Source organism: Triturus cristatus, chromosome 9, assembly GCF_964204655.1.
Source record: "Triturus cristatus chromosome 9, aTriCri1.1, whole genome shotgun sequence".
In the NCBI taxonomy this organism is placed as follows: Eukaryota; Metazoa; Chordata; class Amphibia; order Caudata; family Salamandridae; genus Triturus; species Triturus cristatus.
This window is the reverse complement of record NC_140592.1, coordinates 157005138-157028274: the sequence shown is the minus strand read 5'-3', so window position 1 is coordinate 157028274 and position 23137 is coordinate 157005138. Positions and strand designations below refer to the sequence as shown.

The 23137-nt window shown below is 48.0% G+C and overlaps 1 protein-coding gene across 3 annotated transcripts in view; it reads right to left on the bottom strand.

Moving 5' to 3' along the window:
- The window catches only part of CACNA2D3 (calcium voltage-gated channel auxiliary subunit alpha2delta 3), a 2334275-nt gene that overhangs the window by 616245 nt on the left and 1694893 nt on the right, over positions 1–23137 (bottom strand). For all 3 annotated transcript variants that reach the window (XM_085624637.1, XM_085624639.1, XM_085624638.1), the window contains one exon: positions 22415–22510. In XM_085624637.1, coding sequence (XP_085480763.1) covers positions 22415–22510 — 96 coding nt within the window. The remainder of the gene's footprint in view (positions 1–22414; positions 22511–23137) is intronic.

The window sequence follows — 23137 nt, the reverse complement described above, 5'->3', positions numbered from 1 at the left end:
GAAACAGAGTGCTCTATAGGTTCTGCAGTTGGCACTCCGTTCCCTCCTCCCAGCCCTCAACGGCAAATAAGAGGCTGTTGAGGTGTTACTGGACGGACAAGAAGTCAACACTATGATGTCATTGGGGGTCAAAGTGTGCATGACATTACTTGTCCTGCTATTTTGGTGTTGGGCCATGGTTAAACTGTGGTTTGGAGTTCCGGTTTCAGCCAATTATCCTCGATTGAAACCCACAACTCAGAAAACAGGCATCAATTGGTAACCGGAAAACACCTATAGAGGGCAGGAGAGAAAAAAGAGAGTGATTACAGAAAAAGTAGCAGGAATCAGAGGAGCTTTGTAGCCAGCCTCGCACAAGCTCGTTTTGCCAAGTCTTCCGTAGGGTGCAGTGTCCTTTAGAGCCAAAGCCAGGCAAATGCAGTACCCAGTCAGTTCCCCCTCTCTCACAGCATATCATCTCGAGGGTCATAGGTCAATCAGGCCCGCTTCTGAATGCTCAACCCGCAAAATCCTGTAAAAGAAGCCTTGCTGAGGCTTACAGGGGGCTCTTTATACTGCCAGGCCCCACACAGCTTGCTGGGTAAATAGCCTTATAAATCCTGATTGATTGATTGATTGGATTCGTAAGTGTCATCAGTATCCAATGCTTCAGATGCCTATGTTTGCCAAGAAGAGATCCCCCGATGCACTGTGATCCATGTCTAGCACACTGTGTGAATGATCGGGGTTCGTGGGGAACCTCCACTCTGGAACTGGCAGAGAAGCTGCACTCCCTTCTCACCTCTGCAGATCCACACCTCAGTCTGCATTCATCCCTTCTGTGTGTCTCAGCATGGGAGTGCTCATCTTTCCATAGCAGAACATATGGTGATAGAGGCTAAGACTAAACTCTGAACACCAAATATAGCGAGGGCCTGTTGACACTAAACCACCAGGTTCTGCAACTGTAGACTCCATCATCCACTGTGTAAGCAAAGCGGTCATGAAACCGAGAAAGGAGCATACACAGAACTGTTTACTTTTTTATTCCAGAGCAAATTGATTAAACCTGTGTGTTCTACACACAGCAACGTGCTGGTAAACGTTATTGGACAGTGGGATGGTAAATGTAAACAACAAAAGATGTTGCTTGCAAGAGTGCCCCCGGGAACAATGATATTTAAAACGTCTGAATGTAACACCGTTGGGGCCAAAATACAGTTTTTGCAGAAAAGAAGTGGATGTGCCAACCTTTGTGATTAGGTAACAACTGTGAAGAGGATTGTAGAAAGAGAACAATTGGCAACAATGCCAAGACTGAATGACATCACATATTCCCTACAAAAGTGTGATTGTGGTTCAAATATTAAAACATTACAACATTTTCTGAGTAAGTGTAGCCTGTATGTCAAGAATGATGCATAAAACGTACTGGTCATTTAAATACGTACTCGGCATTGCTAGTAAGAAAGAAAGATTATATATTAAACTTATTGTCCCATTGATTGTGGTGGTAGCAAAAGATACTTCATTTAGGATGGTTGCAGAACTAAAGGAAAATCATCTGTATGGTCAAGTACAATATTGTCAAGAAAGTTAGTATCGAGGAGGAATGGCTGCTTAAATTAACTCTGTTTTGCACATCAATATTTCGCTGAACAAGATGTGCTTCTGCATATTGCTCATGCATAATAGAACTGCACGAATTTCATTAGCACACCCTCATTCCCACATGGGCGCACAGTGATTTGTGCTCACCCATGCTTACTTTTCAAAACTCAGGTCCTATCCGGAGCAGAACTTTTGAAGGGGGAGGCCCAATGCAGATTTGAGAGATATACGTCCACTTCCTGCATTGCAAGCCCTGGGACACTGGTGCTCACGCAGGAATGAGTGTTGGTGTACAGGTTTATATATCTACCTTGACCTGGAGGAATGAATTATATACTTGACATTTCTCTGGACCAGTCATTGTTGTGCTTCATTGTGAATCAGAACTGGGGTTTATGGACAGAAAGCACATATGATCATTTTTAAAAAAATCTTTATTTAAAGATTTTCAGATTAACGGTACCGCAAACAGAGCCAAAACAAGTCAGCGACTTGCTGGAATCGGTAAGCTACGACAGAAGCTCTCGAGGCCACGGACGACCCAACAAAGTACAGATACTACAGATCTGACTTCCTTAATAAGAGTGGTAAAATAACCACGAGATTAGGAGCCACAACGCATTCCTACAACTAAATCCGGTCCTGACGAAAGCCTCTAGACTATAACAGGAGGCTGAAACATGTTGACCCATGACAGTGCGGTAGACTGGTAACTTGGTCTACACCCTCACCCCACAATTTTTAATTTCTCACATCACTACTTCTTCAATAAAAATGTTAGTGAAAAAGTGATGCAGAGAATTTTAACCTCACCACACCTGAGCACAGTCACACCCTCTTTTTATCTTTATTTCTGGACACTACTGACAAACCAGTTGGTCTTCCTCCAGGTGGAGATCAGCATATTTACTAACAAAAACCCAATGATGATGCTGTAACAGTACACCAAGGCGGAGAATCAACATATACCGCCATCTCTACCTGTGTACGTATATGAGGGTTTTTTATGACGTAACCGACACAAACAAGACCCTGGTTACACAGGACAAGTGGTCCATTCTCACATCACTACTTCTTCAATAAAAATGTTAGTGAAAAAGTGATGCAGAGAATTTTAACCTCACCACACCTGAGCACAGTCACACCCTCTTTTTATCTTTATTTCTGGACACTACTGACAAACCAGTTGGTCTTCCTCCAGGTGGAGATCAGCATATTTACTAACAAAAACCCAATGATGATGCTGTAACAGTACACCCAGGCGGAGAATCAAGATATACCGCCATCTCTACCTGTGTACGTATATGAGGGTTTTTTATGACGTAACCGACACAAACAAGACCCTGGTTACACAGGACAAGTGGTCCATTCTCCCCCTACTTTGATTTTTTGTGCTAACCACTGGAAGCCGAATGGATCACAGCTTCTCTTTCCCTCCTTACACATACACAGAAAAAGGAGATATTAGCAAAGAGATTACATCGTGCACCAAGATATTGCAAGACTTGATGCATGTATAAAATACAGTCCAATAAAGGATAGTAAGGGTAAGTAAAACAGAAGACAACTGTTGAGGAGGTAAAAGATAAAATAAACAAAATAATGGAGTCACTGCAGACAGGGACGATGTGACAAGACGTGGGACGTCACATGTCAGTGTCCTGGCTGGAGCTGTCCGAGGGTGGCTTGTTAGGAGGCACTTGAGGGATAGCAGCGGGAGAGTATGGAATCAATGTGAGGAGATACTGTCTAACAGGCTGCCAAATATCTTTAGGGCGGACTGTAAGCAGTAGTAGGGAGGAATATGCTTCACTCATCAGGTCGCTGGTGGTCATACAGTGGAGCTAGGCCTTAACGGTGAGACGTATACAACTGCCCCAATGAAGAGCAATCTCCCGCTTGGCCAGAAGAAGTGCGATGGCGGCAAATCTGCAATTAGTTGTGGGAATGGAAGAGGCATTGCCTAGGAGGGCTATAAATGGGGAAGGGTTAATAGGCATGGAAATCATCTTAGAGAGGACCTGGAACACTTGCGTTCAATATGTAGCTACCAGTGGGCATGTCCGTACTAGATGTAGGAAATCCTCATCCGGGCCTCTGCATTTGGGGCACAGGGTGGATCTGGAGCGGTCAATATGGGCTAGCCCACTGGGGGTCACATAGGCTCTGTGTAGAAAGTGAAAATGTAGAAGGTTGTGTCGGTGATTGGTGGAAACCAGTTTCGTCTGCATGCAGCAGAATTCCCAATCCTTGTCATTGAGGGGGTGTCCCAGGTCCCTCTCCCACTGTTTCCAAACTCTATCTACATTGGCTTGCTTAAGGGCTATGTATGCATGATAGAGCTTGGCAATGAGATGTGACCCGTCCGGGTTTAGTATCAAAAGGATGAGCGAAGTGAATTCGTCGGGGGCGAGCGGGTAGAATGGGATACGGGATCACAGCACACCGTGGAGTCTACTGAAAATTAATCTATACATGAAGGAGATGTCAGAGTGTGCAATATGGAGGTTGTGGGATAGGACATGTTCATCCGGGAACACATCCCCAAAGGAGTGGCAGTCATATTTATGTAGCGTGCGTTGTACTAATTTTTCGGTTGTGAGGGGTAGCCATGGATTAAGGAGAAGGGGGAGACTCAGCGAATATAAGAAGTTAAAGCCCAATGTGCCACACAGTTCCCGTCAGGCCCAGCAAGTGGTAAATAAAGTCTAAATGTTAGTAAGGTACAGTCTAATGCCTTGTGGCAATAGCGCATTCAAGGGTGTAGGGTTTGGCAGGTCACGTTCTGGTCTGAAGTAGGATAGCTGCGCGTCTGGGTGGATACGCAAAATGGGCCTGGGCTACCAAGAAATACAACTGATAATTGGGAACCGAGAAGCCTCTGCGATCTTAGTGGAGAGTTAGGGTGTTCCAAGCGTCCCGACTTGGATGGCCCGCCCAAACCAATTTCAAAAGTAGGCTCCTGAGTGTAGAAAAACGGCCTTGGTTAAGGGTATGGGTATGTTTATAAAAAGATACAGGAAACGAGAAAGGACTGTCATTTTTATAATGGTTATACGGCCGGCCATAGAAAGGGGGAGTTTTATCCAGTGATAAATTTGGGTAGATAGCTTGTCAACCGCAGGGCCGTAAGTCAACCGGATAACTTGCTCCTTATTCTTGTGTAAGACACACCCAGATACTTAGTGGTGTCAGCGGACCATTTAAAGGGATATTCACATGCAGAGGGTGGGGTGGCATCAGAGAGGAGAAACAGCTCTGATTTTGCCCAATTCATGCATAAGCCCAATAGCTCGGCAAACCGGATCACCTCCTGGACTATTGGAGTTAGATTAAAGTAGGGGTGTCGAACGAAAAAAGTATATTGTCAGCATACATGGGCATAAGGAGCAGCCCCTTGGGGAACTGTAAGCCTGGGTGCATATGGCGTTCCTGGAGGAGGCGCACCAGTGGGTTAATTGCTATAATAAATAATAAAGACGAGACTGGGCACCCCTGCCTAGTGCCACGTGAGATGTTGAAGGGGTCAGTGAGGGAACCATTAATGCGGATGTGAGCCATTGGATTCGAGTATAGTAAGGAGATAAGGGCTGTGAATCTCCCTGCAATTCCAAGTTTCCGCAGAGTGTCATGGAGAAAGGGCCACTCTGCATCGACCGCTGGTGAGCCAGACCATGCCTATCTCCTCTAAATAACCCCGATGCACTAACGACTCAGGAGTGAGGCAAGATGTATAGAGTGATTTATAGTAGATGGCTACGTCGGAGAGGATGTTTTCGGTAGAAGTGAGACGGGTACCATCATCCATACCCAGTGCTGCAGTATATCTGGGTACCGGAGGGGGGTGTAGGAGGTGGACATGCATCCGGCTGGGGCGTTCACCCTCACCATATTTCCACACCATAGTGTGTTTACAAAGAAGAGCAAACTCCCTGTCAACCAGGTCATGAAGCTCCTCCAACAGAACGGAGTGCTCATGGAGAGCAGAAGTTGAGGAAGCATTCCTCTCATCTATGTGCTTAAGGGATTCTCCACCTGTGTCAGACTATTACGGATATTGCGAAGCATGCCCACCTGTTTGGAAATGCATATTCCCCAAATGTAGGCCTTAAATGCATCCCAGTCAGTGGCATATTGTTGGAAAACCCCACATTCAACTGATTTCATTCTACTACAGCATCCTGGAGCTTGAAGCGGAAGACCGAGTCCAACAGCGCCATCGAGGGGAAGGACCAGAGACGCTCCCAGTCATAGTAGTAAGGAAGAGTAAGCGTCAGCCGCACCGGGGCATGATCAGACAACATGTGCTGCAACACCTGTATATTTGGAAGCCACTGTAAGTCAGATGCCGACAGGAGACAAAATTCCAGTGTGGATCTGAGTAAAGCGTGACCTGTAGTCACAGGATGATGTGTGCACCAGACGTCCCAGAGGGTGTGCGTATGTATCATATTCTGAGAAGCGATCAGTGAGTGTGGCTTCGTACAAGGGATTATGCTGCACGAGTCTATGGCGGTGATCGAGTAGGGTGTTTAAGTCACAGCCTACCAGAACAGAGCTTATTGCCATCCAGGAGGGCGGCCATGGTCTGGCAAATGGGGTGTCGTTGTTGTTTGGGACATATAGGGTCAAGAAAACCATTCACCTCCCCAGCATGGTTCCCGTCACCATAACGTAGCAGCCCTGAGTGTCTGCAACAGTAGAATGGCGTATAAAGGCAAGAGACTTATGTATAAGTATGCAGGCTACCCTGGAAAAGGAGCAATAGTTGGCAAAAAAGATGGTGCGAGCCTCACAACGCAGCAAAGTCCGGGATGTCTGGGGGGGTAGATGTGTTTTCTGTAGGAATGTGATCTTGGTGCCATGTCGAGTAAGGTCTATGTATGCATGATAGAGCTTGGCAATGAGATGTGACCCATCCGGGTCTAGTATCAAAAGGGTGAGCGAAGTGAATTCGTCGGGGTCGAGCGGGTAGAATGGGATACGGGATCACAGCGCACCGTGGAGTCTACTGAAAATTAATCTATACATGAAGGAGATGTCAGAGTGTGAAATATGGAGGTTGTGGGATAGGACATGTTCATCCGGGAACACATCCCCAAAGGAGTGGCAGTCATATTTATGTAGCGTGCGTTGTACTAATTTTTCGGTTGTGAGGGGTAGCCATGGATTAAGGAGAAGGGGGAGACTCAGCGAATATAAGAAGTTAAAGCCCAATGTGCCACAGAGTTCCCGTCAGGCCCAGCAAGTGGTAAATAAAGTCTAAATGTAAGTAAGGTACAGTCTAATGCCTTGTGGCAATAGCGCATTCAAGGGTGTAGGGTTTGGCAGGTCACGTTCTGGTCTGAAGTAGGATAGCTGCGCGTCTGGGTGGATACGCAAAATGGGCCTGGGCTACCAAGAAATACAACTGATAATTGGGAACCGAGAAGCCTCTGCGATCTTAGTGGAGAGTTAGGGTGTTCCAAGCGTCCAGACTTGGATGGCCCGCCCCAACCAATTTCAAAAGTAGGCTCCTGAGTGTAGAAAAACGGCCTTGGTTAAGGGTATGGGTATGTTTATAAAAAGATACAGGAAACGAGAAAGGACTGTCATTTTTATAATGGTTATACGGCCGGCCATAGAAAGGGGGAGTTTTATCCAGTGATAAATTTGGGTAGATAGCTTGTCAACCGCAGGGCCGTAAGTCAACCGGATAACTTGCTCCTTATTCGTGTGTAAAACACACCCAGATACTTAGTGTTGTCAGCGGACCATTTAAAGGGATATTCACATGCAGAGGGTGGGGTGGCATCAGAGAGGAGAAACAGCTCTGATTTTGCCCAATTCATGCATAAGCCCAATAGCTCGGCAAACCGGATCACCTCCTGGACTATTGGAGTTAGATTAAAGTAGGGGTGTCAAACGAAAAAAGTATATTGTCAGCATACATGGGCATAAGGAGCAGCCCCTTGGGGAACTGTAAGCCTGGGTGCATATGGCGTTCCTGGAGGAGGCGCACCAGTGGGATAATTGCTATAATAAATAATAAAGGCGAGACTGGGCACCCCTGCCTAGTGCCACGTGAGATGTTGAAGGGGTCAGTGAGGGAACCATTAATGCGGTTGTGAGCCATTGGATTCGAGTATAGTAAGGAGATAAGGGCTGTGAACCTCCCTGGAATTCCAAGTTTCCGCAGGGTGTCATGGAGAAAGGGCCACTCTGCATTGACCGCTGGTGAGCCAGACCATGCCTATCTCCTCTAAATAACCCCGATGCACTAACGACTCAGGAGTGAGGCAAGATGTATAGAGTGATTTATAGTAGATGGCTACGTCGGAGAGGATGTTTTCGGTAGAAGTGAGACGGGTACCATCATCCATACCCAGTGCTGCAGTATATCTGGGTACCGGAGGGGGGTGTAGGAGGTGGACATGCATCCGGCTGGGGCGTTCACCCTCACCATATTTCCACACCATAGTGTGTTTACAAAGAAGAGCAAACTCCCTGTCAACCAGGTCATGAAGCTCCTCCAACAGAACGGAGTGCTCATGGAGAGCAGAAGTTGAGGAAGCATTCCTCTCATCTATGTGCTTAAGGGATTCTCCACCTGTGTCAGACTATTACGGATATTGCGAAGCATGCCCACCTGTTTGGAAATGCATATTCCCCAAATGTAGGCCTTAAATGCATCCCAGTCAGTGGCATATTTTTGGAAAACCCCACATTCAACTGAAAACATTCTACTACAGCATCCTGGAGCTTGAAGCGGAAGACCGAGTCCAACAGCGCCATCGAGGGGAAGGACCAGAGACGCTCCCAGTCATAGTAGTAAGGAAGAGTAAGCGTCAGCCGCACCGGGGCATGATCAGACAACATGTGCTGCAACACCTGTATATTTGGAAGCCATTGGAAGTCAGATGCCGACAGGAGACAAAATTCCAGTGTGGATCTGAGTAAAGCGTGACCTGTAGTCACAGGATGATGTGTGCACCAGACGTCCCAGAGGGTGTGCGCATGTATCATATTCTGAGAAGCGATCAGTGAGTGTGGCTTCGTACAAGGGATTATGCTGCAGGAGTCTATGGCGGTGATCGAGTAGGGTGTTTAAGTCACAGCCTACCAGAACAGAGCTTATTGCCATCCAGGAGGGCGGCCATGGTCTGGCAAATGGGGTGTCGTTGTTGTTTGGGACATATAGGGTCAAGAAAACAATTCATCTCCCCAGCATGGTTCCCGTCACCATAACGTAGCAGCCCTGAGTGTCTGCAACAGTAGAATGGCGTATAAAGGCAAGAGACTTATGTATAAGTATGCAGGCTACCCTGGAAAAGGAGCAATAGTTGGCAAAAAAGATGGTGCGAGCCTCACAACGCAGCAAAGTCCGGGATGTCTGTGGGGGGTAGATGTGTTTTCTGTAGGAATGTGATCTTGGTGCCATGTCGAGTAAGGTATGCTAATACCAGTTTACTTTTACAAGGGTTATTCAAGACTCAAACGTTCCAGGTAAGGAGGCTCGTATCCACCATCTGCTTAGAAGTAGCCATTGAGAAAAGAGTGGAATAGGAAGAGTCCTGCCGCGTCAAGGAAGAAAGAAGAAAGGAGAGGAAGAAAAAGAAGTCAGAAAGAGCATGAAAGTCCAAAAGACAATCCCTCAATAACATCCCCCCACCCACACTAGGAGTAGAAGTCCTTACGAATCCCAGTAAAGCCCACAACATTGTAGAACTCAGATTCATCCTGGGGGAATGGGCAACATATGGGAGGCAGGAGACCATTCTGAACAAGAGTAATTATGCGTGTTCCATAAAAGTTGAGGCAGTCATCACGGATTGCAGGGAGGGGCCAACAAAGCAGAACATATAACTGCAGAAAACCTTTAGCGATCTGGTGGCCCGGTGAAACCTGCATACAATCAGAGCATGGCCCTTCAGCCAGGATTAAAGAGGTCTGCACTAGCTGAAACATTGTCATCCTGTGGTGAGTGATCCGGGGTAGGGCAGTTTGAGGAGGGACCACCCCGTCCCAATCGTTTGCAGAATGTGAGTACTTCGGCCGGATTGTCGAAAAACCACTGTTTGCCATCTGATACCACCCGAAGCCAGGAGGGGTCGAGCATGCCATACTTGATCCCGTGTTACCTGAGATGCACCTCTGCCTCCATGAAATTACATCATGCGTCCTGCACAGCCAAGGTAAAGTCCGGCTAAATGGAGATGGTGGTGCCCTGATAGCTTAGAGGAGAGCACTCCCTGGCCTGACAGAGAAGGCATCCTGGTTGTTATAATTTAGCATGTGATCAATTATTGCCCGTGGTGCAGCTCCAGGAGGTGGTTGGGGGGGCCAGGGACCTTTGTTCCCTCTCAATGATGATTGTAGGGGAGATGTTCTGGGTGCCAAATAGCTTAACTAGCAAGGTTTCCACAAATTGTTCTGGGTGCCCTATGTTGGGGGTCTCTGCCAGGCCAGTAATGCAGGTATTTTTGCAGCGCACCTTCAAATCCTAATTTTTAATGGTGACTGCTTTCAGGAGCCGTTCAGTTTTCTCCAGTCGTGTCCTCAAGAGTGGAGACATGCTCCTCCCCAGCGTCAAGGCAGGTGCCTCGTCTGTCTAAACGTTCTCCCATGTGGTCTAGTCAGGAGGTAAGGGAGTCAAAGCAGGTATCTGTGGCACGGAATCCAATGCACAGCTCGGTAAGGATTGAGGTCACTCTTTCCAGGGGGTCTGTGCAAGCCACACAGTCCTGGTCATCATCCATGTCAGATGGGGGGCCTGGGACTCGATGATTTGGGTTGGTCAAGTGTTAATTTATGCTGTTTAGGGTCTCCCCGGCCCATGGTGGTGGAGCTGCAGAGAGGATTTCATGGAGCAGCTGGCAGATGTATTTGAACAAACAGGGCAAGGGAAATTGGCACTAGCCCACTACTACAGAGGGCCCGGTGAATGTGTGGCAGCTCTAATATCCAAAAGCTCCAGCCCAGAGCATCCCCAGCAGCGATCGTTATAAAGGGGGAAGCACAGTAGGGTGGAGGTCATTGCTGGGCATCAAGGAGCCACGTTGTAGCCGCAAGCAGTTATAGAGGCAGAGCCACTCATGTAGGATAGATGGAGGGCCGGGAGGCAAAAGACGGGCCAAGGAGCCCCAAACGTGGGGCACTCAACCTGGTGGGAGGAATCAATCACATGTAGGAGGCCTCCCAACGTATGATGGGCAGCTGGCGATGGGTGGTGTAGCAGCAGGATCACTCACCACGAGGGCCGCAGGACCCAGGTCCACCTCCTCAGTCGCACAGCCCCCACAGCCATCCAGCGAGGGTGCACATCTCATAGTGCTGTGCAGTAACTCGGTGAAATGTAGGGAAGGCACACACCCCCGCAGCACCAGCCAATCCACAGGCAGGTCGCAATCAACTTAGGGGTCCACACAGGTGGCACAGGTGGCACAAGTACTAGGCCACAGTTCACCCAATGAGGAAGGGGAGATGTATCAGGCCCAGGCCTGCCCACAGCACCATCCACAGCGGTCTGGAGCTGCGCCTCCACTGCCACGCATTGGGGAGCAGCTGGCCAGTCGAGGCGAGGTGCGACAGGAGGGTTGAGGCCCAGCGAGGCTCCGCAGCTCTGGCCTCAGGCTCGCACGCTACCCCTGTCGCAGGGGGCCTCTGAGGTGGGTTGGGGCTCGCCTACCCTGCAGCGGACCTACATGGCAGGCTAGGTCATTGGACTCTGCCAGCAGGACAGTCGGGTCTTCAGATGCTCTGGCAACCTCAGTATTGCCGAATAAAGCAAGGATGGAAGTTGCGACCCATAGGATTAGGGTTGTTGGCTTGGAGCTTCACAGCAGCGCGGCCATCATGGTCAGTGGCTCGACCATGCCCCACATATGAACATTTCTTAGAAGAATTCCCCACACCTATGAACATGCAGCTATTCATAGTTCGTAGTGAACAAGTTACTTACCTTCGGTAACGCTTTTTCTGGTGGATACAGTATCTGCCTGTGGATTCCTCACATTGTGAATATCCCCTGCGCCAGCAACATTCGGAAACTTTGTAGCAGTCCACGCCGATGAGGTCGAAGACGACGTCACAGAGACACGGCTCCGCACGCGACTCCGCTGACGTCACCGGCTCCATAAGAAGACCTCGTCGGCGTGATGACGTCAGTTCCGCCCCTTTTTTCCGTGCCTTCGAGGCACACGGACAGACTGACAGCACACAGTATACACAGTACACAATATGCAGATCAACACACACAGTGTGGAGAATAAATAACAAAGCACAAGAAATAACATAATGCCTTTGACAGTAATAAACACATTTGAAACACCATCAATAGAATTATAGGCATAGAATTACAGGTATAGAAGGATGGACAACGGGGAGGCAGGTGGGTCAGTGAGGAATCCACAGGCAGATACTGTATCCACCAGAAAAAAGCGTTACCGAAGGTAAGTAACTTGTTCTTCTGATGGATACATCTGCCAGTGGATTCCTCACCTTGTGAATAGATTCCACAGCAGTCCCCACTCCCGGAGGAGGGTGTCCACCCTTCTATACCAGAAAGTCCTGAAGGACGGATCGCGCAAATTGTCCGTCCCTCCTCACCTTGGTGTCTAAGCAATAATGTTTTGCGAAGGTGTGGAGGGAGGCCCAAGTTGCCGCCCTACAAATGTCCTCCACAGGAACACCCCTAGACAAAGCAGACGTGGAAGACTTTGCTCTAGTGGAATGAGCCCTCAAACCCTCCGGAGGTTCCTTACCAGCCAGGGAGTAGCAAATCTTGATGCACAAGACAATCCACCTGGAAAGGGTGCGCTTGTGCACCGCTCGACCTTTCCTGCAGCCAGCAAAGCCCACGAATGTAAATGCATGTAAATGTATGTGTCTTGTAAAGCGCACTGCTGCCCTGAGGCGTCGTGGCGCTGTAGACCGCTGGGGAACCCGTCCTGGCTATCCCTGTGAGATGGTCCCTCCTGGGTATCTCCAAGGTGAAACCAGGCATCCCCGGTGAATGTGGGGGGCCGTTGTGGAGATGAGGCAAGCTAATGCCCAGAGTTGCCGAGTGTGTTCCTGGTTAGAGTAGGTACCGAGGCGAGAATTATCGAGTCCGTTTTGACCCTGGTCCACAACCCTGCCGCATCGGGAATTGAACCCTGGTCCCTGGCCGATTCTCTGCTTGCGGATCTGCCGCCTCTACCAGTGAGCCACACCTCTCCGCTCCACGAAGAGCTGGTCATCAACTCTGATGTCCTTTGTCCTGTCCAGGTAAAAGCTCACCGCCCTCTTAGGGTCCAAGCGGTGAAGTCTCTCCTCCTCCTTGGAAGGGTGAGGGGGAGGATAAAAGGTAGGGAGGGTAATGGACTGCCCCAGATGGAAAGGAGTTACCACCTTAGGCAAAAACGCAGCCCTGGTCCTGAGTACCATTCGTTCAGCATGCACAGTCAAGAATGGGGGTTTCGAACTAAGAGCTTGAAGCTCACTTACCCTCCTTGCCGAGGTGATTGCAATAAGGAATACCGTCTTAAAGGACAACAGCCTCAAGGGACATTTGTGTAAGGGCTCGAAGGGAGAACCCATAAGATAAGTTAATACAAGGTTTAAGTCCCATTGAGGCATAATAAAGGGAGTTGGAGGAAACTTGTTTGTAAGGCCCTTTATAAAACGAAGAACAATAGGTGACTTGAATAAAGACGGCTGATCCGGCAAACAAAGGAAAGCCGACAAAGCCGATAAGTATCCTTTCACAGTAGCCACAGCAAAGCCTTGCTGAGCAAGTGAAAGGGCAAACTGTAGAATGTTAGACAAACGAGCCTTCAAGGGATCAATGGACCTCGGTCCGCACCAAAGCACAAATTTAGACCACCTATATGAGTATATAGATTTGGTGGAGTGTCGCCTGGCCGATAAAATAACATCCACCACATCTGGCGGGAGAGAGAAAGAATTCAGGTTGCCCCGTTCAATCTCCAGGCATGAAGGTGTAAGCTCTGGAGGTGGGGGTGTAGAACCTGCCCCTCCGACTGCGAGAGGAGGTCTGCCCTCAGAGGGAGACGGAGCAGAGGGCACGAGGAGAGGTGGAGAAGATCTGTGTACCACACCCTTCTTGGCCAATCCGGGGCGACCAAAATAACTTGGGCCTGGTCTTGGCGAATCTTCCTCAGAACCCGAGGAATCAAGGGTATGGGAGGAAATGCGTAAAGGAGTCGCGAGCCCCATCTCAACTGAAACGCGTCCCCCAACGCTCCCTGCATCGGATACTGGAGACTGCAGAATGACGGGCAGTGAGCATTCTCGTGAGTGGCGAACAGGTCCACCCGAGGAGTTCCCCACATCCGGAAGACGTGACGAACCACCTCCGGATGGAGCCTCCAATCGTGGTCGGCAGAGTATTGCCGATTGAGACTGTCTGCACGTACGTTCAGAACCCCGGCCAGATGATTTGCCATCAGACAAATCTGATGGTCCTGAGCCCAGGACCATAGACGCAGGGCCTCTCTGCAGAGACAAAGAGACCCCACCCCTCCCTGTTTGTTTATATACCACATCGCGGTCGTGTTGTCCGTCAGGACTTGAACAGACTGACCGCGAAGGGAAGGGAGGAAGGCCTTGAGCGCCAAACGTATCGCCCGTAACTCCAGAAGGTTGATGTGAAGCAACCTTTCCTCTGGAGACCAAAGACCCTTGATCTCCAGATCCCCCAGATGAGCACCCCACCCTAAAGTGGATGCATCCGTTATCACCGTGGCCACCGATGGAGGTAGATGGAAGGACTTTCCTTGGGACAGATTGCCCTCCACGCTCCACCAAGATAGATCCGCTGCAGCTTCTCTGGAGATCCTCACAGACTCCCTGAGATCCCCTTTGTGCTGATACCACTGCTTGCGGAGGGATGTATGTCGTTACAACGCATACTTTTACAACGCATGCACTTACAACACATTTTTTACAACGCAACATCCACTACAACGCATTCCATTACATCGCATGACACTACAACGCATTTTTAAAAACTACCTTTACAACGCATTCCATTACATCGCATACTACCTTTACAACGCATACCATTACAACGCATAATATTACATCGCATTTAAGGTAAGTATTGGATAGTATAGGGGTAAAAATTACTATTCTTACTCCAGGGGGTGCAACAGTAGGGTAAGTGTTGGATAGTATAGGGGTAAAAATTACTATTCTAACTCCAGGGGGTGCAACAGTAGGGTAAGTGTTGGAAAGTATAGGGGTAAAAATTACTATTCTAACTCCAGGGGGTGCAACAGTAGGGTAAGTGTTGGATAGTATAGGGGTAAAAATTACTATTCTAACTCCAGGGGGTGCAACAGTAGGGTAAGTGTTGGATAGTATGGGGGTAAAAATTACTATTCTAACTCCAGGGGGTGCAACATTAGGGTAAGTGTTGGATAGTGTAGGGGTTTTAATGTAATATTATGCGTTGTAATGGTATGCGTTGTAAAGGTAGTATGCGATGTAATGGAATGCGTTGTAAAGGTAGTTTTTAAAAATGCGTTGTAGTGTCATGCGATGTAATGGAATGCGTTGTGGATGTTGCGTTGTAAAAATTGCGTTGTAAGTGTAGTGCGTTGTAATAGTTGCGTTGTAAAGTTTGTTCCCCCTTGCGGAGGCACCACTGGAGCGCCCTCATGTGCCAGCGTGCATGGTTGACCAACAGGATGTAGGAGGCGAACAGACCGAGCAGGAGAAGGACCTTCAGAACTGGAACGACCGCTCCGCTGTAAAATAAAGGAATCATTTCCTGTATGTCAAGAATCCTTTTAAGAGGTGGGAATGCTCGACAAACAGTAGTGTCCAGTACCGCACCTATGAACAGGTTGCGCTGAGAGGGCACCAGGTGAGATTTGGGCACGTTGATCGAAAAACCCAATTTGTACAACAGCCGAGTTGTATCCTGCAGATGATGCAGCACCTTCTCCGACGACTCCGCCTTGATCAGCCAGTCGTCTAAATAAGGTAAAACCGAGACCCCCGACCTTCTGAGATGAGCTGCCACCACTGCCATCACCTTCGTGAAGACTCGAGGTGCCGAAGTACGACCAAACGGGAGGACCGCAAACTGATAATGTTGCGACCCTACCGTAAACCGGAGATACTTCCTGTGCGACTTCAGGATGGGGATGTGAAAATACGCAACCTGCAAGTCGAGCGACACCATCCAGTCCTCCTGATTCAGCGCTTGAAGAACCTGCGCAAGGGTGAGCATCTTGAACTTCTCCTGTTTCAGGTAAAAGTTCAGGATTCTGAGGTCCAGTATCGGACGCAATCTGCCGTCCTTTTTCGGAATCAGAAAATACCGGGAGTAGCATCCCTGACCCCTCTCCTGCACCGGAACCACCTCTATCGCACCTTTTTGAAACAATTTCAGGACTTCCTCCTGCAGGAGAAGACGGTGGTCCTCCGAGCAAGCCCCTTGACAAGGAGGGTAATTTGGAGGGAATTCCCGAAAGGGAAGGGCGTACCCATTTTCTACAAGATCCAGAACCCAGAGATCTGTAGTTACAGATTCCCAATCTTGCAGAAAATGGGTAAGCCGGCCCCCCATAGGACCAACATGATCCGGAATGTCGAATCTAGGGCTGCTTTGCGGTGGTGGGAGGGGCTGAGGAAGAGGAAGAGGAGGAGGAGAGTTGACGACCACGTGAGCGACCCCTGATTCTTCCTCTGTATCCCTTGGACAACGAACCTTGCTGTTGTTGCTGCTGCTGCTGCTGGGTCGGTCTATAAGAGCGAAAAGTCGCCCTTCCAAAGCCCCTATATCTTTTTAAAGATCCTCTCGGCTGGGATTGAAGACCCAGCGACCTAGCCGTAGCCTTACTCTCCTTGAAGCGTTCGAGAGCAGCATCCGCCTTCTTACCAAACAAACCAGAACCATCAAAAGGCAAGTCCAATAAAGTCGACTGCACATCCGAAGAGAATTCAGAGGACTTTAGCCATGCACCCCTCCTGGTGGCGACAGAAGACCCCATGACTCTGGCAACTGAGTCTGCTGTGTCCAGCCCACTTTGAATGACTTGGCGTGCAGCCGCCTGGGCATCAGTCAGAACTTCATTGAAGCCGGCCCTATCCTCCTCCGACAGCTTTGGTGCCAACTTCTTCGCTGAGTCCATGAGCGCGTGGATATAGCGCCCCAACAAACACGTCGCGTTTGTCGACTTAAGAGCCATACTGGCTGATGAAAAGACCTTTTTGGCCGATTGGTCTACCTTTTTGGCCTCTCTGTCTCCTGGAACCTGAGGAAAGGCCCCCTTTGATCTTCCCGAACAAGCCGCCTGAACTACCAAGCTCTCAGGCGATGGGTGCGAAGTTAAAAATTCAGGATCCCCTGGAGCCACTCTATATCTCCTTGCGACTGCCCTGGAGACCGCAGGAGCTGAAAAAGGCTTGCGCCATACCTCTAGCACAAGGTCCATAATGGCCTCATTAAAGGGTAACAAAGGCTCCGAGACTGCAGTAGGCGAATGCAGTACCTCAGTAAGAATGTTAGACCTGAACTCCGTGGTTGGTAATTGAAGGTCCAACAACTCCGCAGCTTTTCTGATGACCGCATGATACGGCGCTGCATCTTTAGAGGGCTCATCTGATGGTGGAGTGATTTCCCACTCTGGAGACAAATCCAGTCCACTTGCCTCCTTTAGCTCTTCAAACACCTCATCAGATTCAACTAACTCTCCCTCTTCAGCCTCTTCCAAAAGAAATCTTCTCTCATCCACCACTCTCTGTGCTTCCCTTCTGGAACGAATCCGTACCAAGGGCGTCGGCGGCGCCGTGTTCGAATCCGATGGCGCCGGCGTCGAACGCGGATCCACAGGAGCAGCCGGCGTCGAACAAAGTCGAGTCGGCGCCGGTGAAGAGGAAAGCGGCGTCGATGTTCTCGACGCCGGTAGCTGCCAAGACGGCGTTGCCGGAAAGAATGGCATGAATGGAGCTTGAGGGTAGACCTGCGGCACTCCCAAATTAAAAGCCATTGGACCCATCGGACCCACAGGTGCACCAGAGGTATACATGGCCCTTGAAAACACCCCGTACATGGCATTTAGATAATGCGTGGGGTCCTGACCTGGACCAGGGAATGCAGGATACTGGTCAGGCATCACCGGACTCGGGCCTGCCGGCGCCGACGGTGGAACAAGCGGCGTCACAGTCTCACCCGGAGCTTGAAGATCCTCAACCGGGGCCGGAGACGGAGCCGGAGAATAAGCTGGAGCCGGAGATGGAACCGGCGTCGGGGATGACACCAGCACCGGAGACGTAGCCGGAGTCGGCGAAGTTACCGGAGAAGAAGGAGCTGGAGGTGAAGTCGGGACTGGAGAAGGAGACACTGACTCTCTCCGACGTCGAGTAGGCGACTTCGACTTCGTAGCCGAACCTTTATCGGAGTGATGATGTGAAGAATGCCTCCTCTTCTTCTTATGCTTCTTACTTCTCGAAGCATGCCCCGAAGTCGATTTGGACGCCGACCTCGACCTCGACCTGGATCCAGACTTCCTTCTTCCTCTTTTTTCCTTCTTCTTCATCCGAGCGATGAAGAGCTTCGCCTCTCTTTCTTTAAGAGCCTTCGAGCTCATCTTGCGGCAGCTGGAACAACCATCCACATCGTGGTCGGATGAAAGACACCAAACACAATCTTCGTGTGGGTCGGTAATAGACATGTGCTTGCCACATTCTCGACACGGCTTGAAACCCGACTTCCTTGTCGACATCTTCCCGAAGAAAGACAGATACATCCAGAAAATACACAAAGTAACAAGTAACGCTACTAGTAACGATTCCCGAAATCCGTTGGCGTCGTCGGCGCGGAAAAAAGGGAACTGACGTCATCACGCCAACGAGGTCTTCTTATGGAGCCGGTGACGTCAGCGGAGTCGCGTGCGGAGCCGTGTCTCTGTGACGTCGTCTTCGACCTCATCGGCGTGGACTGCTACAAAAGTTTCTGAATGTTGCTGGCGCAGGGGATATTCACAAGGTGAGGAATCCACTGGCAGATGTATCCATCAGAAAGTAATTTATAAGGTAAAACCGCAGATGTCACCTCTGCTAAACTCTCGTAAATATTTCAGAAACATTGTATTTTTTAGAAGAAACACAACTACATATGATTACCATATGAATGGAGGATACAAAGTTTGTTGAAATTATTAGGGTTTTATGTTAGGAGTAATCTTTAAATGCTTTCTCCCACCATTGAATTCAATTCCTAAAACTAGTGGTGATGGTAGCAAAATTGTTGGACCAAACAGATCGACCAGCCTGGTGCCAATGTTCCCCAAAAAATGAAAACTCTTGATGATGGTTAAAATAAAAAATGTGATAGCTTGCGATGGCATAGAGCACGGTAAAGCAATCCCTGCAGAAAGTATGGGGAAGTGAATCACTGAAGTTTTGTCTGCAGTTTTGTTTAGAAAGCAATGGAAAGAGAAGGGACATGTTTAAGCGAGAGAAGAAAGGTTTTCAAAACCTCATTAAAATATTCATCTAATTTCCAAGCGCATGTGGCATATTTTATTAAATATTTGAAAAACAAAAATTAAGTGAAAGGAAAGTGTTTTCTCACATAAATCCATTACCACAATCGCTACGCTTATGGCAATTAGAAGGTTATGCCTGTTTCAGTGGCGGTTGGTGATCCCTAAAAAGTGGAGAGGCTTGGAACTTGCCTTGGGTTCTCGTCATTGTTTTCATAATGTGCCTTGGGTGCTCTCACACAAAAATATACCCATACACTCACACTCACTATTTCTCCCCCACAAATGCACTTGCACACACTCACACTTTCACAATCACTGACCCTCCCTCACAAATACAGTTGTACAGGAGCTCTAAATTAAACTGCTGGGGTATAGGTATTCTGCTTTAATAGTGCAGCAGGTGCACCAAGCCTCTGTTCCTTGGTGCAATTGCGATTGTTGCTCCATTGATAGAGACTCCCTTGACTCTTTTACACTCCCCTCACTTACTCATCTTAACTTACTTGCACTGCTTCACTCACTCTCTCACTTTCCCTTTTTCATACTCACTCTCACTCACTCATTGATACTCACTTTTTCATTCACATTGATACTCCCAAACACATTAAACTAACATGCACTCTCCTTCAATCTCATTCTCTCTCAGTCACTCACAAACACTCTTTCAATCACACATATTCGGAAATGCAACACTGATTGTGTTACTTAGCTTTCTTCCTTTTATTGGGTCTCAGAGGCTCCATGGCAGCAGCAGAGCAGGAATTTGGTGCTGGATATAGGAAATATCAAGCCATGATTCCTAGCAAGGAGCTGGACAGAGCAGCAGGTCTAGGTTTCCGAGGAAGCCCCACCTCAATTCCTCTCCCAGCTTCTCGATAGGACTGGAAGCACAGGCCAATCAGAAGCTGAGACACTAGCTGGGGGTCCTGAATCTGCTGCTCTGTGGGTGGAATGTTCCATTCCATTCACGGAATTGGTGGAACTTTGGTCTCTGTGTTACTCTTATATGCGGAGTTCTAGCCAAATTCTGTCAATCACCATGTGGCGGACTTTTTCTCCAGTGAGGCTTCAGTATATGCAAGCTGGCAGGAGCGAGCGAGATTTTGAGTTCCCTAGCGTGATTTTGTAACGTGGGTGGTTGCTAGTGCTCCCAAGCGGTCATGATCAGAGGACTGCTGTTCGAGTAGATTTGTTGCCGCTCAAGTAGATTTTCTACTAAAGCAGTAGCAAAATCAACTCGAATGACCGCACTCTTGCACAACACATGGTGCCGCCTGCACTGATTTCACTGCTCATGCTATCAGCACTGAATTGCAGCACGAGCTGCATATTCTCCACCCATTGGCAGAATTCCGCCGGATCTCGCTACGTTTTTCTGTAACTCTGTGGAATTCCATGGAATGAAACTCCACAAGTTCAACCATCTTTACCCCTCATTAGCCTCAAGGATGCAATGATTTTCGCCATGACAGCCACATTTTAGCAGATATACTACACTGCCTGAGGCATGCGCAGTATACCCAGTGACGGCCCGTGTAGGGCGTTTTACCGGGGCGGTGACGTGGCGCAGAGGAGGGGCAGGGTTGCAAAATGCGGCAAACGGCCGATTTCAGGTAAGTTACGAAAAAAATTATTAAAACGGATTTCGTTGCGCGTGCTGCATCGCATTTGGCGATGCAGCGCGCGCAACGAAATTCGTTTTATTAATTTTTTTCGTAACTTACCTGTACTCGGCCGTATGCCGCATTTTGCAACCCCCCCACCCTGCTCCTCCTCTGCGCCACGTCACCGCCCCGGTAAAACGCCCTACACGGGCCGTCACTGAGTATACCTGCTACTTAAAACGGATTGTGCTTGGGAATTATGCCCCTCAGATATGCACAATGCAGGCATCCAACTACAGAGTGTTGTGTTTCTTAAAATGAGGTAGCTTGATAGCTGCTTAGCCCCTTCGTTCTCTCCCTGTCATCAGGAGCCTGGTGGAGAGGCCAACATGGCTGACCTGCGCACTGCAGAGTTCATGTAAACACGAAAGTTGTATTTGCATGAACATTGCTGAAAAAATTATTACCTGTCTAATAATTTAATTTAGCAGCAGCTTCTTGGGCTCACAGGTGACAGGGCTATGCCCTGGAGTCTCTGAAGGGGAACTGCTTGTGTTTGGTAAAATGGTTGCATAGCTCAATTCTGAGCCTGTGTGTAGGTGCAAACCTGTTCAAGATATGGAACATATGTGCACCACAAACGAGAGGTTTGCATCATTTTCTGAATGCAAGCAAACTGTCTACAATACACAAAATAACTATGGAGACTCTCTGAATTGTTCTAAGTTAGTGCATAAGTTCCCTACAGCACAACTTGTAAATAAAGTGGGGGCAACCACAGCACTGTGTTTCTGAGTTGTGCTGTGTGAAACGGCACTCATGCACTAACTCGTGCATTTTCTGGGTTAGTGCATGTTCATATAGACAGTTATTTTCACTCAAAGCTGCATCTTGACCCATTGTTCTTGATGGGACCAGTGGATTTGCCGATGGCATTACCATGGCACACCTCCTGCGTCTCTGCACTATGGACGGCTGATCAACAATGCAGAGAGCTACCGCTTGTGCAGAAACGGAATGGAGAACATGGCACACTTGATCTGCACCTCCATCCCTTGAAGGAAGAAAGGGCTCGGTTGTTCAAACCACAATTCAACCTTTGGGAGGATCCGCATGGGGAGAAAAGCACTGATAGCGTTTTTTAAACCAGATGACCCTAGCTGAATTGCAATCTGATACAAATGTCTTACCTTGGCAGAAACCAAAGTGCAACGAGCTTGCATAGATGGAGCCCTTTTGGCTGGTCTAGAAAGAAGGTCCCAGCAACCCAAAAAGAACTAGATTAAGACGGCTGAGTGAACCTCACAAATGTAAATTTTGTATTTTATTATGCACTTATTAATCTCTTTTACGAACTTTTAGCGAACCAAATGATTTTACACAACTGAGCTTTATTTAAAATGTATATTGTAAACGGTTTTAATTAACCATATACAATAAAGGTTACTTATACTAGTCAGAGCTTTACAGAGAACTCGGTAAATAAAAAGAGGACACTTCAAAATGCATCTCATACAAAGTCAAAAAATAAGTGAGACTTGGCAAACTAGGTCAATATTGGGGACTGTTTAACTTTGTTTTTAGTTCCAGCAGGTCGTTCCTCACTATGCAATACAATAGGAAGTAACAAGTCGACATGGAGGCATCAGTATTGTACATTGTAGTATAAAAAAATACAACCGCAGACCCATAATGCATTAAAATACTGTTCCATTTGAGCAATTAAATATCACTTACTGGTTTGTAAGTTGTTCTGGACCCACAAACAGGTTAACACGGGATAGACCAGTACGCGTTCCAAGAAAGGCAACTTCCACCCCCTTGTCAGAATTTCTGAAGTAGAACAGAACACATTAGAGATAATATTTCCAGACAGAACATATAATCATTTATTTTAATGACAGAAAGTGCAACAGTATGTAGCATTTGCAAATGTACATAAACTGCATTAACTGAAACCTTTCTGTGTAGCTGTAGAATCCAGAAGATACTATGGACAAAAACTTTCACTACCTGATTCAAAGAAATATACATAGGCTTAAACATAATTTTGCAATTCAAAATTGTCTTTTTCGTTTTCACTAAAGGATTTACTCACACGCGGATTCCTCTGCAAGTACAATTCCTTCTGGGAGAGGTGAGTAGGGCACCTCTCCAAACTTACACATTTGTTGGGATTCTCAAAGTTCTCTCTAACCACTACCTCACCACAAACAGCCTCTTTACTCCTAAGAAGACCAGAAGCGATTGCAATTTCCAGGCAGGAAATTAAAAGAAACATCCCCTACATATCTGAAGTGAAGGGAAGGTGTTTCTTCATGCAGGAAAAATATAGTCACCATTGAGAGGAAAGAGGAAAAAGCCAGCAGACATGTTTACACTTGAAGTTTTCTTCTTATACCAAAATGTATGCATGTATATTTTCAATTGAGGAAATTCAATTATCAAAATGTTTCTAGG